Here is a 13,277-nt window from a genome sequence, read left to right as displayed (position 1 = left end):
AGATATATATTTCATTCATGAAATTTAAATAGTACATTTTCAGAATGGATAAAATTTAAAAACATAATTATAAAAAGTAAAAAAGAAAAAGACTTGCTCAATTTTTTTTATTATATTGATAAAGATTCAAGATTGACAAGTAGAGAAAACTCTGCTTAATCAATTTTTTTTAATGATTAGATTTTTTAAAATTCATTAGTAAAATCAGAAGTACATTTGGTTGATGCTCTCATTAAACCCTCATAAATATTTTAAAAAAACTAATAAAGTATTAAAGGACTGAGACTTAAGCTAATTGAGACATCAACAATGATAACGATCAATCTTATGATTCGAGATACCATACATAAGGTTCATATAAATATTAGCAAGTTATTTATTAATCCTGCTTGTATAATAAATTTTATTCTCTTTTATGTTATGAGTATGCTAGACTGTAATAAATGAAAAGATGAGCTAAAAGCTCTCAGTAAATTTTATAACTCTTATGAGTGTATTTAATTGCAGAATATACTTTATGAAATCACCTATATGAGTGTAGACAGAGGTGACTTTTATAAGATCACGACAAAATCTCTAAAGCATATATAGGTACGAGTATGATCCATTAGCATAAAACTGCATTCGACAATAAAAATTATAGGGTGTAATGTGATTGGTAAGATTTTAACTTGTAACAAAGAGTTCTCAGTTTAAAGTTAATAATTTCATCATCATTCTATAAGTTATATTTTATTTCTCTAGATTTGGTTTTTGTTCAAAACTCACAAGACGAAAGTATTCTACACTTATATTTTAAACTCAACAAAAATTATTCTAAAACTATAAATCCTTTGAAAATTGTAGATAAATATAGTATATGTATGAGTATTTCAAAATAGTCTTTATTTTATTTTTAAAAAGAGTCTGATTGTTTGACATTTTGCTATTGTTTCGATGTTCACTTCATGCCCTAATCAGACCACTTTTCTAGATTAAATTGTCACATATCTACTAGCTTCTATTTAATTCATTATTGAAACATAAGTCTACTCGAAGGTTTCTGCTTTGACATATTTGTAATGATAGAAAACTAGATCATATGAAATATTATAGTATTCAAAATAAATAAAATTCTATTATTTTTAACTAGATCAATTAAGTAATATTCTTAAGTTACCTGATTTAAAAATACATAAATAATATTATGGCTAGACTTCTACTCTAAACATATTTCTTTTTATTTTTTAATTTCTTATAAGAAAGATATATATTTCATTCATGAATTTGAATAGTACATCTTCAATATGGATAAGATTTAAAAACATAATTATAAGAAGTATAAAAGAAAAAGACTTGCTCAACTTCTTTTAATTTTATTAATAAATATTTAAGATTGACAAATAGAGAAAACTTTACTTAATCAATTTTTATTTTATTTTTTAATGATTAAATTTTTGAAACTCATTAATAAATTCTTTTCTCGTATTAAAAGATTAAAAACTCACTAATGATGAGACTGAAGCATCTTCATAAACCACCTAAGGTGCTAACTTAATGATCGAACGATTTTTCACCTAAGGTGCTAACTTTGAAATTTTATAGAGACAGTTTTTTTGAGTGCATTTCTTAAGAGTGCCCATGTCTATGCTTTTGATTTGATTTTTCTGTGTGGCTCCATGATTGGTGTTGCGGTGATAATCTTGGATTCTGTCCAAGTTAGCTGTAGCTATATGAACATTACGCAATAGAAGAGAACCCATATACCCACGTCCAAAGAGAATTACTATCATTAATAATTTTTTTTATCTCTTTTCATTTGCTCTAAAAGAAAAAAATATATCTTTGTGGAAAGAAGATCCATAAATTTCTATTAAAATTATGGTTAAATACTATTTACCCACTGAGGTTAGTTTAATACATAAATCAGTCCTTATATTTTTTTTATTACATCAAAATCTCTTTGAGTTTTAACAAAACTAACTATTATCCCCTTTTCTGTTAGTTGAAGGATTAAACTGGTAATTTAATATTATAATTTACTTTTTAAATTTATTATTAAGTATGAAACTCGTCCAAATTCAATTTTATTATTAAATTAGAATAAAATCTTACTTTAGCATAAATTTACTTTAGTGTCTAATTAAAATAATAAATTTAATATTTTTTACTTATTTATGTCTTTTATTTTTTTAGTATAATTTAATTCTAAAAAAATCTAAACGTATTATAAACACTTTTTTTAATATTATTAAATTACAATATAGTTTGATTTTAAATTTGTAAGTAAAATAAATAGTTAAAAGTCATTATTTTATTAAACACTAAAATTAAACTATATTAAAAATAAAAGCTTTATTTATATTAATCTCATTTTAATGGTTGATAAAAAGCTTCATTTTTAACATATAATATTATTATGGTTTTCTTTATTGATAATGGACTTATCAACTTAGTGTTTAGATTATTTAGCTAGATTAAAATATAATTTTTTTGATTTACTTTTTATTTTTAATATAGTTTAACTATAATATATGATAAAAATAACAAAAAATGATACTTTTAATTTAAAATATTTATTTTATATTAATAATTAAAATTAAATTATATAATAATTTAATAATATTATTATAGATATAAATAGTTCTAAGATTTTAAAATTTACATGAATTAAATTGTATTAGAAATAAAAAGTTAGAGCAGGAAAAAAAATTACTATTTTGATTAAATACTAAAATTAACTTGCACTAAAAACAAGATTCTATTATAATATGATAACAAAATTAATTTTAGACGAGTTTGATACTTGATAATAAATTAAAAAATTAAATTATAATATTAAATTACTAATTCAGTCATATACGATTAACACGAAATAAAATAGTAATTACTGTTATTAAAATTTTTAAAAAAATTAATGTAATAAAAAAGGAAAAAGACCAACTTATATATTAAACTAAAACTGAAAAAATAAATAATATTTATCCTTTGAAATTACCGTAACGAAACAATAAAATATGAATAACTATGAGATCTAGAGCGTGACACAGACTCTACATCCAGGAGCGTGAACTCAACGCCATCCCTTTTTTCTTTTTTAAAAGAAAAAACCGAAATAAAAGAATTACTTCAAAATTAAACTAGGTCAAAAATAAGACCTCACTTTATAGAAAAAGAAATTAGAATATTTACTAAATCGGGGAATTAATACGGTGTCGTATAATAGCCGCCTGTGAGGAATGAAGATGAAAGAGAGAAGGAAAACGCATTGAATTTGTAGCCTCATCTCCCTAATATCGGACCAAAAAGCCCATTCTTTCTCTCTCCTTTCGCTCTCCATCTGCCTCTCTCCCTGCTTTCTCACCAAACAAACAAACCCTAATCCAAATCTCCCTCTCTAATTCTCTCTATTTATTTTTATTGTCCCCAATTAACCTTTCCGTGCTTTGATCCATCAAACCGTACTTTCTCTAGATCTGTTTCTTCTTCAGGTACGCCTTTTCTGTTTCTCTTTCTTTTTTTTTTGGTTCGATTTCAATTTTTTTTTTTTTGCTTTTTCTTTTTTGATATTTTATTCGTTTGCATACATAATATTATTTGCTCTTCGATTTTGTTAGACGAAACACCGGATCGGTTAATAGTTTCCTTTGATATTGTTATTTGATAGGAATTTTTTTTCTTTTGAAATTAATTATTCGTTTGATTGGGTTAAATTTTGATTTTTTGAGTTTTGGAATCGGAAACAGAAAGAAATCGAGCTGTTGACTTTTTTTATTTTTATTCTAGGATTATTGCTTTCTTCGCTGCCAAAAGCTAGGGTTTGTTAAAATCAGAAGGAATGATGATTTTGGTAATTTGAGAGGCTTTATATGATCCTTAAATCATATTTAAAATTGTTTATTTACGGTAAATAATATTTATTTATTTTTTTGTTTACTTGTGTATAGAAAATTAAGATTGCGAGGGTTTATTTTATGTGCTTGGATGCCTTTCGCAGAACAAGAACTTGATTTTGCACAAGTTGTTTAATAATTAGGTCAACTTTTTGTAGTGGTTAATGCATGTAATAATGTGTTTTGAAAAGCAACTATATGAATACCAAAGAAACAATGGGATTGTGTGAATGCAACTATGACAAAAACAAAAAGGGGCTCCTAAGAAAGAAGTTTTAGCCATGTATTATCTCCATTTTACACTTTTTGTGGTTGATTACTTCTTGGTTTTGTCAGGGGAATGCAACTTGAAAGTATTCAAGTATACTTTGATGGATGATGATTGTGCAGATGGATAAGATGTCTGCTCCTTCATCAAGGGAGCGTGCAGAACGCCTTTATGAAAAGGTATTTCCTCATTTCCTTTTAAAAATTCACTTCATATGTCTGGTTATTGGAGAACTCCTCTTTCTCTTTTTCTCTTTCTAACTCCTCTCTTGTCGATGCAACTATTTTCTTTTGCTTAGAATATATTATTCCTGATCATGGTTCAAACCTTTGTCAAAATTGCGCTTTGTAGAATATTGAGTTGGAGAATAAGCGTCGGAGGTCAGCTCAGGCAAGAATTCCATCGGACCCCAATGCCTGGCAACAGATGCGTGAGAACTATGAAGCCATAGTTCTTGAGGATCATGGTTTTTCTGAGCAGCACAACATAGAATATGCTCTTTGGCAGTTGCATTATAGACGCATCGAGGAACTAAGGGCTCACTTCAGTGCTGCTCTAGCATCTGCCAACTCTAATACATCTCAGGGTGCCAAAGTTCCTTCTCGGCCTGACCGTGTTACAAAGATAAGGCTGCAGTTTAAAACATTTCTTTCAGAAGCAACTGGGTTTTATCATGATTTGATCCTGAAAATCAGAGCTAAGTATGGGCTTCCCCTGGCATATTTTTCTGAAGATTCAGATAATCGCGTTGTCTTGGAGAAAGATGGGAAAAAATTTGCTGACATGAAGAAAGGTTTGATCTCTTGTCATCGCTGTTTGATATACTTGGGTGACCTTGCAAGATACAAGGGACTATATGGGGAGGGTGATTCTAAAACACGCGAGTATGCAGCAGCTTCAAGTTACTACTTACAAGCTGCATCTCTTTGGCCATCAAGTGGGAACCCCCATAATCAGGTTTGTCCTTGATTATACTATTTGCTGTTGTTCTATAACAAGTCATTTTTTATTTTTTGCTATGATATGTTTATTTTGTGCTTTTCTGTTCTTTTAATGTTTCTGGTCTCTTTAGTTTGACAAGCCTTTTGCTTATTTCAGCTTGCTATTTTGGCTTCCTATTCGGGAGATGAATTGGCGGCAGTGTATCGTTATTTTAGGAGTCTGGCAGTTGATAATCCCTTTACGACAGCAAGAGATAACTTGATTCTTGCTTTTGAGAAGGTATTCTTTTCTTTTTGATTGTTTTGCTCTCATATGCCACTACTATGTTTCTTGCTGAATCTGCTTTCCACATCTGCTTCCTTGTTAGACAGAAGAATGTTGAATGTGGGTAAGATGTTTATGTGTTTCTTGAGAATCGAGCATTAATGAGGGAGAAAAATGTGGAGATGTATCATCTGTCATTTTTATGCGCTATTGTCATTGGGCATGATTAAATCTAGGAATTCAATGTCAGTGCAAAGCTTCTGTAGGCTGTTATTGTGGATTCCTTTTCCTTTTCCTTTTCCTAAGTCTTTTCTTTCTGACAACTGAGTTTAATACAAATGATTGCATTTGTATGATGAACAGTGCAAGCAGTTAATTTTTAGGTTATCATAGCAATTGCTTGTTAAATGGGTTAAATTTTCGGGATTTGGATTCTGGATACTTGGAGAGGGAATCTGATGATGAAAATGAAAAATTTAGTTCTTTTTACCTTTCTTTCATGGTGCTTCTGTTTTAGTTAGATATTGATGTAGTGGAAGACGTTATTAATTTTTATTTTGTTTTTTGGCAGAACCGTCAAAGTTACACCCAACTGCTCGGGGATACAAAAGGTCTCGCAGTTAAGGATTCATCTGGGTGCTTGACCAACAAGGGAAGAGGGAAAGGGGAAGCAAAGCCTGCATCTAAAGACACCAACTTGGAAGCCAATGGTGACACTGAAAAGACATCTAATGTCCATGAGATGTATAAATCTTTTTGCATTCGCTTTGTCCGCCTGAATGGCATTCTTTTCACACGCACCAGGTCATTTGTCTCAGAAAGTAACTGATTTGGTGGATTTTTTTTCTAATTCCTTGTATTTAGATTCTTACTTTTCTATTTTTTGTTCAGCCTGGAGACATTTGCTGAAGTCCTCTCTTCTGTCAGCAGTGAATTCTGTGTTCTTCTTTCTTCTGGGCCAGAAGAGTTGAACTTTGGTCCAGATACTGTCGATCATGCCCTTTTCATTGTTCGGCTTATCTCTATTCTTATATTTACTATCCACAATGTTAAAAGAGAGAGTGAAGGTCAGACATATGCAGAAATTGTGCAGCGTGCTGTTCTGCTTCAGAATGCATTTACTGCAGTATTTGAGTTGATGGGACACATGTTAGAGAGGTTTGTGCAGCTGCGAGATCCTTCTTCTAGTTATCTCTTACCTGGCATTCTGGTTTTTATGGAATGGTTGGCCTGCTGTCCTGATGTTGCATCAGGCAGCGATGCAGACGAGAAACAGGCTGCTGTTAGATCAAACTTTTGGAACCATTGCATATCCTTCTTGAATAAGATCTTGTCATTTTGGTCGACGTCCCTTGATGATAATGAAGATGACACATGCTTTAATAACATGAGCCATTATGAAGAAGGGGAAACTGGAAATCGGATTGCTTTGTGGGAAGATTTTGAATTGAGAGGATTTTTACCGATTCTCCCTGCTCAAACCATTTTGGATTTTTCGAGGAAGCACTCCTATGGAGGTGATGGCAGCAAGGAGAAAATATCTAGAGTTAAAAGGATTCTGGCAGCTGGGAAGGCTCTATCAAACATCGTTAAGATTGGTCAACAAACAGTTTTTTATGATTCAAGGATGAAGAAGTTTGTCATAGGCACGGGGCATCAAATTTCAGATGATGGCTTGTTGACGTTTGATTCTGCTTTGCCAAAAGCTAATGACCTATTGCAAGAAATTCAGCCTGAACAAACAATTAGCATGAGTGTCCTGCAGCCTAATCCACAGCCATATGTGGAAGGGGATGAAGAGGATGAAGTCATTGTTTTCAGACCTGCAGTGCCAGAGAAGCGAAATGATGTGCTTAGCGCGGAATGGACCCCACTTGATGGCATGAAACCAAGTGAAGATTTATCTGTAGCTGATATGAAATTTTACGGTGGTGCTCTTGATATGCGGCAGCAGGCTGCTTTTGATGCAGGTTCTCAAATTACTGTATCCTCTGGGGTTAGCACTCAGCAGAATCTACAACAACCAATTCAACCACATACCTCAAAGTGGTTAATGGAAGAAGCTGTTTCACTTGCAAATAGCTTGAAAGCTGTCAGGTTCATGGAGAATGGGCATGTAGCAGAACATGAGTTTCCAAAAGATTTAGGCATGGCCCATCCTCCTGTACGTTCAGTTCCCATTCAACAACCTGCAAATGTTAATACTAGTGGTATGTTCTATAATCAGACAAAAATGCTGGAAAGTGTGGTTCCATCAAACGTTGATGTGATAACATCTGGAGTTCTTGCTGAAAGTTTGGCTGTGAAGACCTCGATGGCTCTGCCAGCAGGCATGAGAAAAAGTCCGGTTAGTCGACCTGTAAGGCACCTTGGGCCTCCGCCAGGCTTTAGTCATGTTCCTCCTAAGCAATTTAATGAACCTGTTTCTGGTTCAGATTTGATGAGTGGGAATTCACTAGCAGATGATTATAGCTGGTTGGATGGCTATCAGTTGTCATCGTCAACAAAAGGTTCTGGACTGAATACTGCAGCTAATTTCACTTCTCAAGCCATGCCTCAGTACATTAATAGCAATAATGGCTTGATGGGGACAGTCAGCTTCCCTTTTCCCGGAAAACAGGTACCGTCAGTTCAGTTCCAGACAGAAAAACAGAATGGCTGGCAGAACTACCAGGCTCTTGAGCATCTAAGAGTACAGCAAGAGCAGCAGCTGCAGCAACAACTCTTAAATGGAAATCAGCAGTTCACTCCAATGCCTGAGCAATATCACGGAAAGTCTATCTGGAGTAGTCGTTATCTTGTGTGAGATGAGTATGAAAGCAATGGTAAGATAATATTTTTACCCAATGCTTGGACATGTAATTAACAAATGCAAATCCTCTGCTTATGAAATATTTTAATGTAATTATTCCTATCTTTAGGTTCCGAGAATGACTTCGGTGAATGTACTGTGTCCTCTTGCTACCAAATATGAACTCCAACTTTGCAGCCTTTGTCAATTTCAAATTTAATTTTGTGTTGGAGCATGGGTGGCTTTGGCTCTTTGCTGGTGCTTGCTACTGAACAAGTGAGTGTCTATCTGCTTTATTCTATTCCTTCCCACCCATGAAATGCCAGCATGACCCTTCTCTCTCTGTTGAATGCTCTTTTATATTGGTTGATACTTGATAATTAAATGCCAACATAAATTCGTTAAATTGGCATGTCTGATAGTGATTAATGATACGATCCGCTTAATGCTCTTTGGATGTAAGCCCCATGTAGACATCTGTTCCAACAGAATATTTCTTTTAGATTGTGTGGACATGCAGATGTGTCTGTAACTTGTTTATTTTTGCTGAAAAGCAGATGCATTGATTTGCACTTTAATGACTTCCGTTTGAATGCAGATTTCGCGGAGCTCTCCTGTATGGGGAAGACAAATATTGGAACATCTTTATGGTGCGAAATTTCCTAAGAAGTAAATGCCTTTATATGGTTACATGGGTTGGAGATAGAATGTGTTAATAAGAGCAACTGTTGGTTTTGGGCTTATATTTGGAGGAGTTGGTGGAATAAAGAGATGGTGTAGTCACCATTTAACTCAACTTTCATCTCGCCCTAACTGTCAGAACTGCTGATGCTATCATCATTTGGCTGGTGTTGACTTTATAGTGCCCTGAATTGGTTCTATGCCAGATATATCCAGATCTCTGTTGCAGAAGGGTGCTTAGGGTATGATAAGGGCATCAGAAGTTGGGACGGTAGGATTATATGGTAATTATGATAGTCTATAATGTGGATGGTTATGAGTATGATGGTCGTGTCTAGATCAACGTGTTAAATGTTCTATTGTACTGGCTGTTTGTTTGAAATCATACTTTACCGTGTATGTGGAACAAGTGACCAATGATGTTTTAGTTTTATGTCTGGGAGTTGGGGTTGCTCCCTAACTTCTGGGAAATAAACCATGGAATGGAACATATTTCCTATGTCGAATATTATATGATGTTCGCAGTTTGTGGTCTTGTTAGTCATAATCTTTACCATAAATGTGTAATTGTGCTTGGCATGGTTTTCTTATTTTTATTTTTATAGTTGTGTGCTCTCTTTGGGTGCATGTTTATTTTGTGAATTTTGGTATTAAAAGTAGCCTTTTTTATTTAAATCTTGTGCGCGTAAAGTAAAATGTTTTCAATGCTGTTTATTCATGTTTTTTTAGTTAGATTCAAATTTTATGTTATGAACTTTATTTATTTTTATAAATAAAAAGGTGGTTTTCTAAAAATCAAAATGAAACACTCATGTTTGGGACGGCAGGAAGTGCGAAGAGCTTTGATTGAGGTTAGGAGTTGTAAAAATGGGCAGGGGAAAAGTTGTGGAAGTCGCTGTGTTCAATTAGTGGAGCTAAGAGCTTGTGTGAACGAAAGGAACAATTGTAAGGCAGTCTTGCATCTCCCTGATAGGGATCTGTGAATCCAAGAGTACCTTATTGCAGTACTTAGGGGGGTGGGGGGAGTTTGTATTCAGAAATTTAGACAGTGATTTTTAAATTTATTAGTTTCCCAGTTAAAAAGAGAAAAGGTCTAAATCTATAAAAATTAGGTTTTACCATAAAAATGTGATCCAAGAATTTCAGAGAATGGTATTTCAAATTTTTAAATTGTGGAGAGCGGGGTTTGCACCATCTTATGGAATCAAAGGAATGCGAAAATTTGGAAGAATTCCATCATGTTCTCCTGCTATGAGTTCCTCGACACTGGGAAAACTAATCAGGGTTCTGTTTCTCGGTCACCACCTCTAGCTGGGTCTCTAAATTGCAATGTCGTTGCTGCATCATTTTCAGCCTCTGGCTCTACAGGTTTTTGGTATGATTCTTGGTGACTCTTAGCAGAATCATTGATGGCCTTTTCTGCTCTAGAGAAGCCGAACCTCTTGCTCTTGCTCTGAAAATGCAATATCATGGGTAATATCTCCTACTGTTTCTAATGTGACTTTTGAAGCTGATGCCTGTCTGGCTGTCTTTAATGCCTGTGATTATTCAGATCTTGGATCAATTATTCAAGACTGTTTTTCTTTATTTTGCAATGGAGGCAGGGACCATTTGTATTTCCTTTTCATTATTACAATAAGATTATATATTTGGTCTCCATCTAATATTCAAAGAAACCATGCTTTTTGACATATAGTTCTCTTTAATATTAATTAAATGAAAACTTCAAATGCCATTCTGAAAGTCAAGATTATAATATTGAGTAATCGGTCAGCTTGCTGTAAATGTAGAATTTTATAAAAACTTGAGTTTATGAAATTGAGTTAATTTTTCTAGAACTAGTTTAACTAGTTGTTTACCCGTACATTACAAGTATGTTATTATTATAGTAATTATAAATAATAACAAAAAATTAATTTATAAGAAATCTAATAGAATTTTCAATACTTATATAATTATTTATCACATTTCTAATAATAATAATAATAATAATATAAAATATTTTTAAATATCATCCTTAATAAAATTCTAATATAAAGATATTATTAACAAAATATTTATTAGTTGGTTTATAATTATATAAAATTAATATTATAAATATCATTGATATGCTATTTTTTATACCAAAAAGTCATTATAAAATTAAAACACTAATAAATTAGTTAATATAATATTAAAAACATAAAATAAAATGTTATTTCCTAAAATTAGAATTTTGTTTATGTAGGAAAGTAATTTATTATTTAAAAATATATATTTTCTATAATATTTATGTATCAAAAACAAATACAACTCTTGATTTAATAAATGTATATATCATATACTTTTTGGGATTATAAAATTACTGCATAATTAGGAAGTTAACTTATTATTAAATATAATATTTAAAATAAAAGTTTACTTTCTAGAATTAAAATAATTATTTATTTGAAAAAATAACTTATGATTAGAAAGCTAATTTATAATAAATATAATTTTTAAAATATAATTAAATATATTTTATAGGACTAATAAAATTACAAATTATTAATATATATATATATATATATATATATATATATATATATATTTAATTAATTTCTAGAAATTATTTGTTAATATTTTTATAAACTCTATGATAGATTGTTAGATGTCATATTACTTTTAAAATTATAATTAAGTGATAGTTTAAAGTAAATAAATATAAAACTATAAAAAATAAATACACAAATATGTATTTAAAAAATATTAAAAAAATAAAACACATGGTATTTCTTTGATATAAGAAATTTCGTTCCTTAAATAAAAACGTCAAAACAGGTTATAGTTTTTTTTAACTTTATCCTATATATATCATATATATTATATTTCTTCATATTTATGTTTAGTTAATTTATTAAATTACTTTGAATGAAAATATGTCAGCCGGCCTCTATGAAAATTACAGTCATCTCATTATTATATTGAAGACTTTCAGTCTTCTGAAGTATTAAAAAAATTATGAATAAGTGATCTTTAATTGCTAATTTTAAGCTCCGTATCTATACAATTAAAGAACATCATAATTTTATTTCTTTTCAAATATATATATATTTTTACTTTTTGAATGCAAATATTCTATCTAATTTCTTCAAGATATATAATTAAAATTTTGATAAATGAACAAAAAGTATGTTTCCCTACAAAATTAATTTGATATTCATAGGAAATGTTGATATCAAACCACATTTCCTTCTACCTATTCATTTTTTATTGATACATTTATTGTTGGTTATTTAAAATTTTTTAAATTTTCTAATAATTAAAAATGTAAAACTATAGGTATAGTAAAAAATGTTCTTATATATTGATAGATACACGCTACGAAGATCAAAGAGGATGCTAGTCAAGAATCAAAGAATTTGAATTGAGATATCTCTGCTATAATATTTGGATTTGTTTGAATTGGTCATGTTTCTGTTTTAAATAAATGTGGCTATTTCTTAGCCACTAGCCAGTACTTCCATTCTTATAAGAATAGTTGTTGAGTCTTTATGTATTTATACATTCATTATTTGCAATAAAGGGGATATAAAAAAAAAAGAATCATTCAAAACAACTCACTGGTTTATTCCTACCACAAGCAGAATATTATTATTATTTTTTGACTGGGACCTATCATTTGGTATCAGAGCTAACCACTATGACTACCAATAAAGAAAGGATTGAGAATTTAAAAGCTGGGCTGGGAGGTCTCCAAGACAACTTTAGCAAAATGGAAATTGGCGTCACTGATAGGCTTCAAGACTTGAAGTCGCAATTAATAAAATTTTTGAGGTAATGCTCAAGCAGCACGAAATCTTAATAGCAATAAATCCTTCAATGGGTGGTCTTCTGAGCATTATGAGGAGGGACAGCTTGTGTTCAACTCCAAGCTAGCTAAGCTTGAATTTCCTCGATATTCTGGTGACGACCCTACGGAATGGTGAACTGAGTCAATCAGTTCTTTCTCTATCAGAACACACAGGAAGTTGCTCTAGCTTCCTATCACTTGGGAGGTGAGGCAAATCAGTGGTGGCAGTGGATATATAGGGCTTATCAAGAGGAAAAGTAGGAGATAATATGGGAGATCTTCGTAGAAGAATTATGGTCTCAGTTTGGACAGACTGATTGTGAAAATTTTGATGAATCATTGTCAAAAATACAGCAGTCAGGTTCCTTATGTGAGTACCAAAAAGAGTTCGAAAGGTTAGGCAATAGAGTATATGTATGGACTCAAAAAGCATTAGTTGGCATATTCATGGGAGGCCTAAATCCAAAAATTTCAGATGGAATTCGAATAGCCAAAATCCCTGAAGGAAGCCATTAGCTTAGCTAGAATGAGAGCAGTTGCAACATCAACGAAAAGTTTCTCGCGTGTTATCCAAGCCTACTTTTGACTCATCTCCGACAAAATCAAAGACTGCAACACCAATTAAACGTCTTTCTTGGGAAGAGATGC

General features: G+C 31.5%; 1 protein-coding gene across 1 annotated transcript; it reads left to right on the top strand.

The window, feature by feature from the left end:
* Nucleotides 1-3,239: 3,239 nt before the first annotated feature.
* LOC8258212 (nonsense-mediated mRNA decay factor SMG7) lies at nt 3,240-9,329 on the top strand. Its single transcript, XM_002525996.3, has 8 exons — nt 3,240-3,470; nt 4,209-4,319; nt 4,492-5,097; nt 5,239-5,361; nt 5,918-6,150; nt 6,238-8,171; nt 8,268-8,413; nt 8,736-9,329. The coding sequence occupies exons 2-6, from the start codon at nt 4,248-4,250 to the stop codon at nt 8,150-8,152; spliced, it is 2,949 nt and encodes a 982-aa protein (XP_002526042.2). The 5' UTR covers nt 3,240-3,470; nt 4,209-4,247; the 3' UTR covers nt 8,153-8,171; nt 8,268-8,413; nt 8,736-9,329.
* The last annotated feature ends 3,948 nt before the right edge of the window (nt 9,330-13,277 follow it).

This window comes from Ricinus communis, chromosome 1 (genome assembly GCF_019578655.1).
Source record: "Ricinus communis isolate WT05 ecotype wild-type chromosome 1, ASM1957865v1, whole genome shotgun sequence".
Taxonomy (NCBI): domain Eukaryota; kingdom Viridiplantae; phylum Streptophyta; class Magnoliopsida; order Malpighiales; family Euphorbiaceae; genus Ricinus; species Ricinus communis.
The sequence above is the reverse complement of the archived record's forward strand: the minus strand, read 5'-3'. Positions and strand labels throughout refer to the sequence as shown.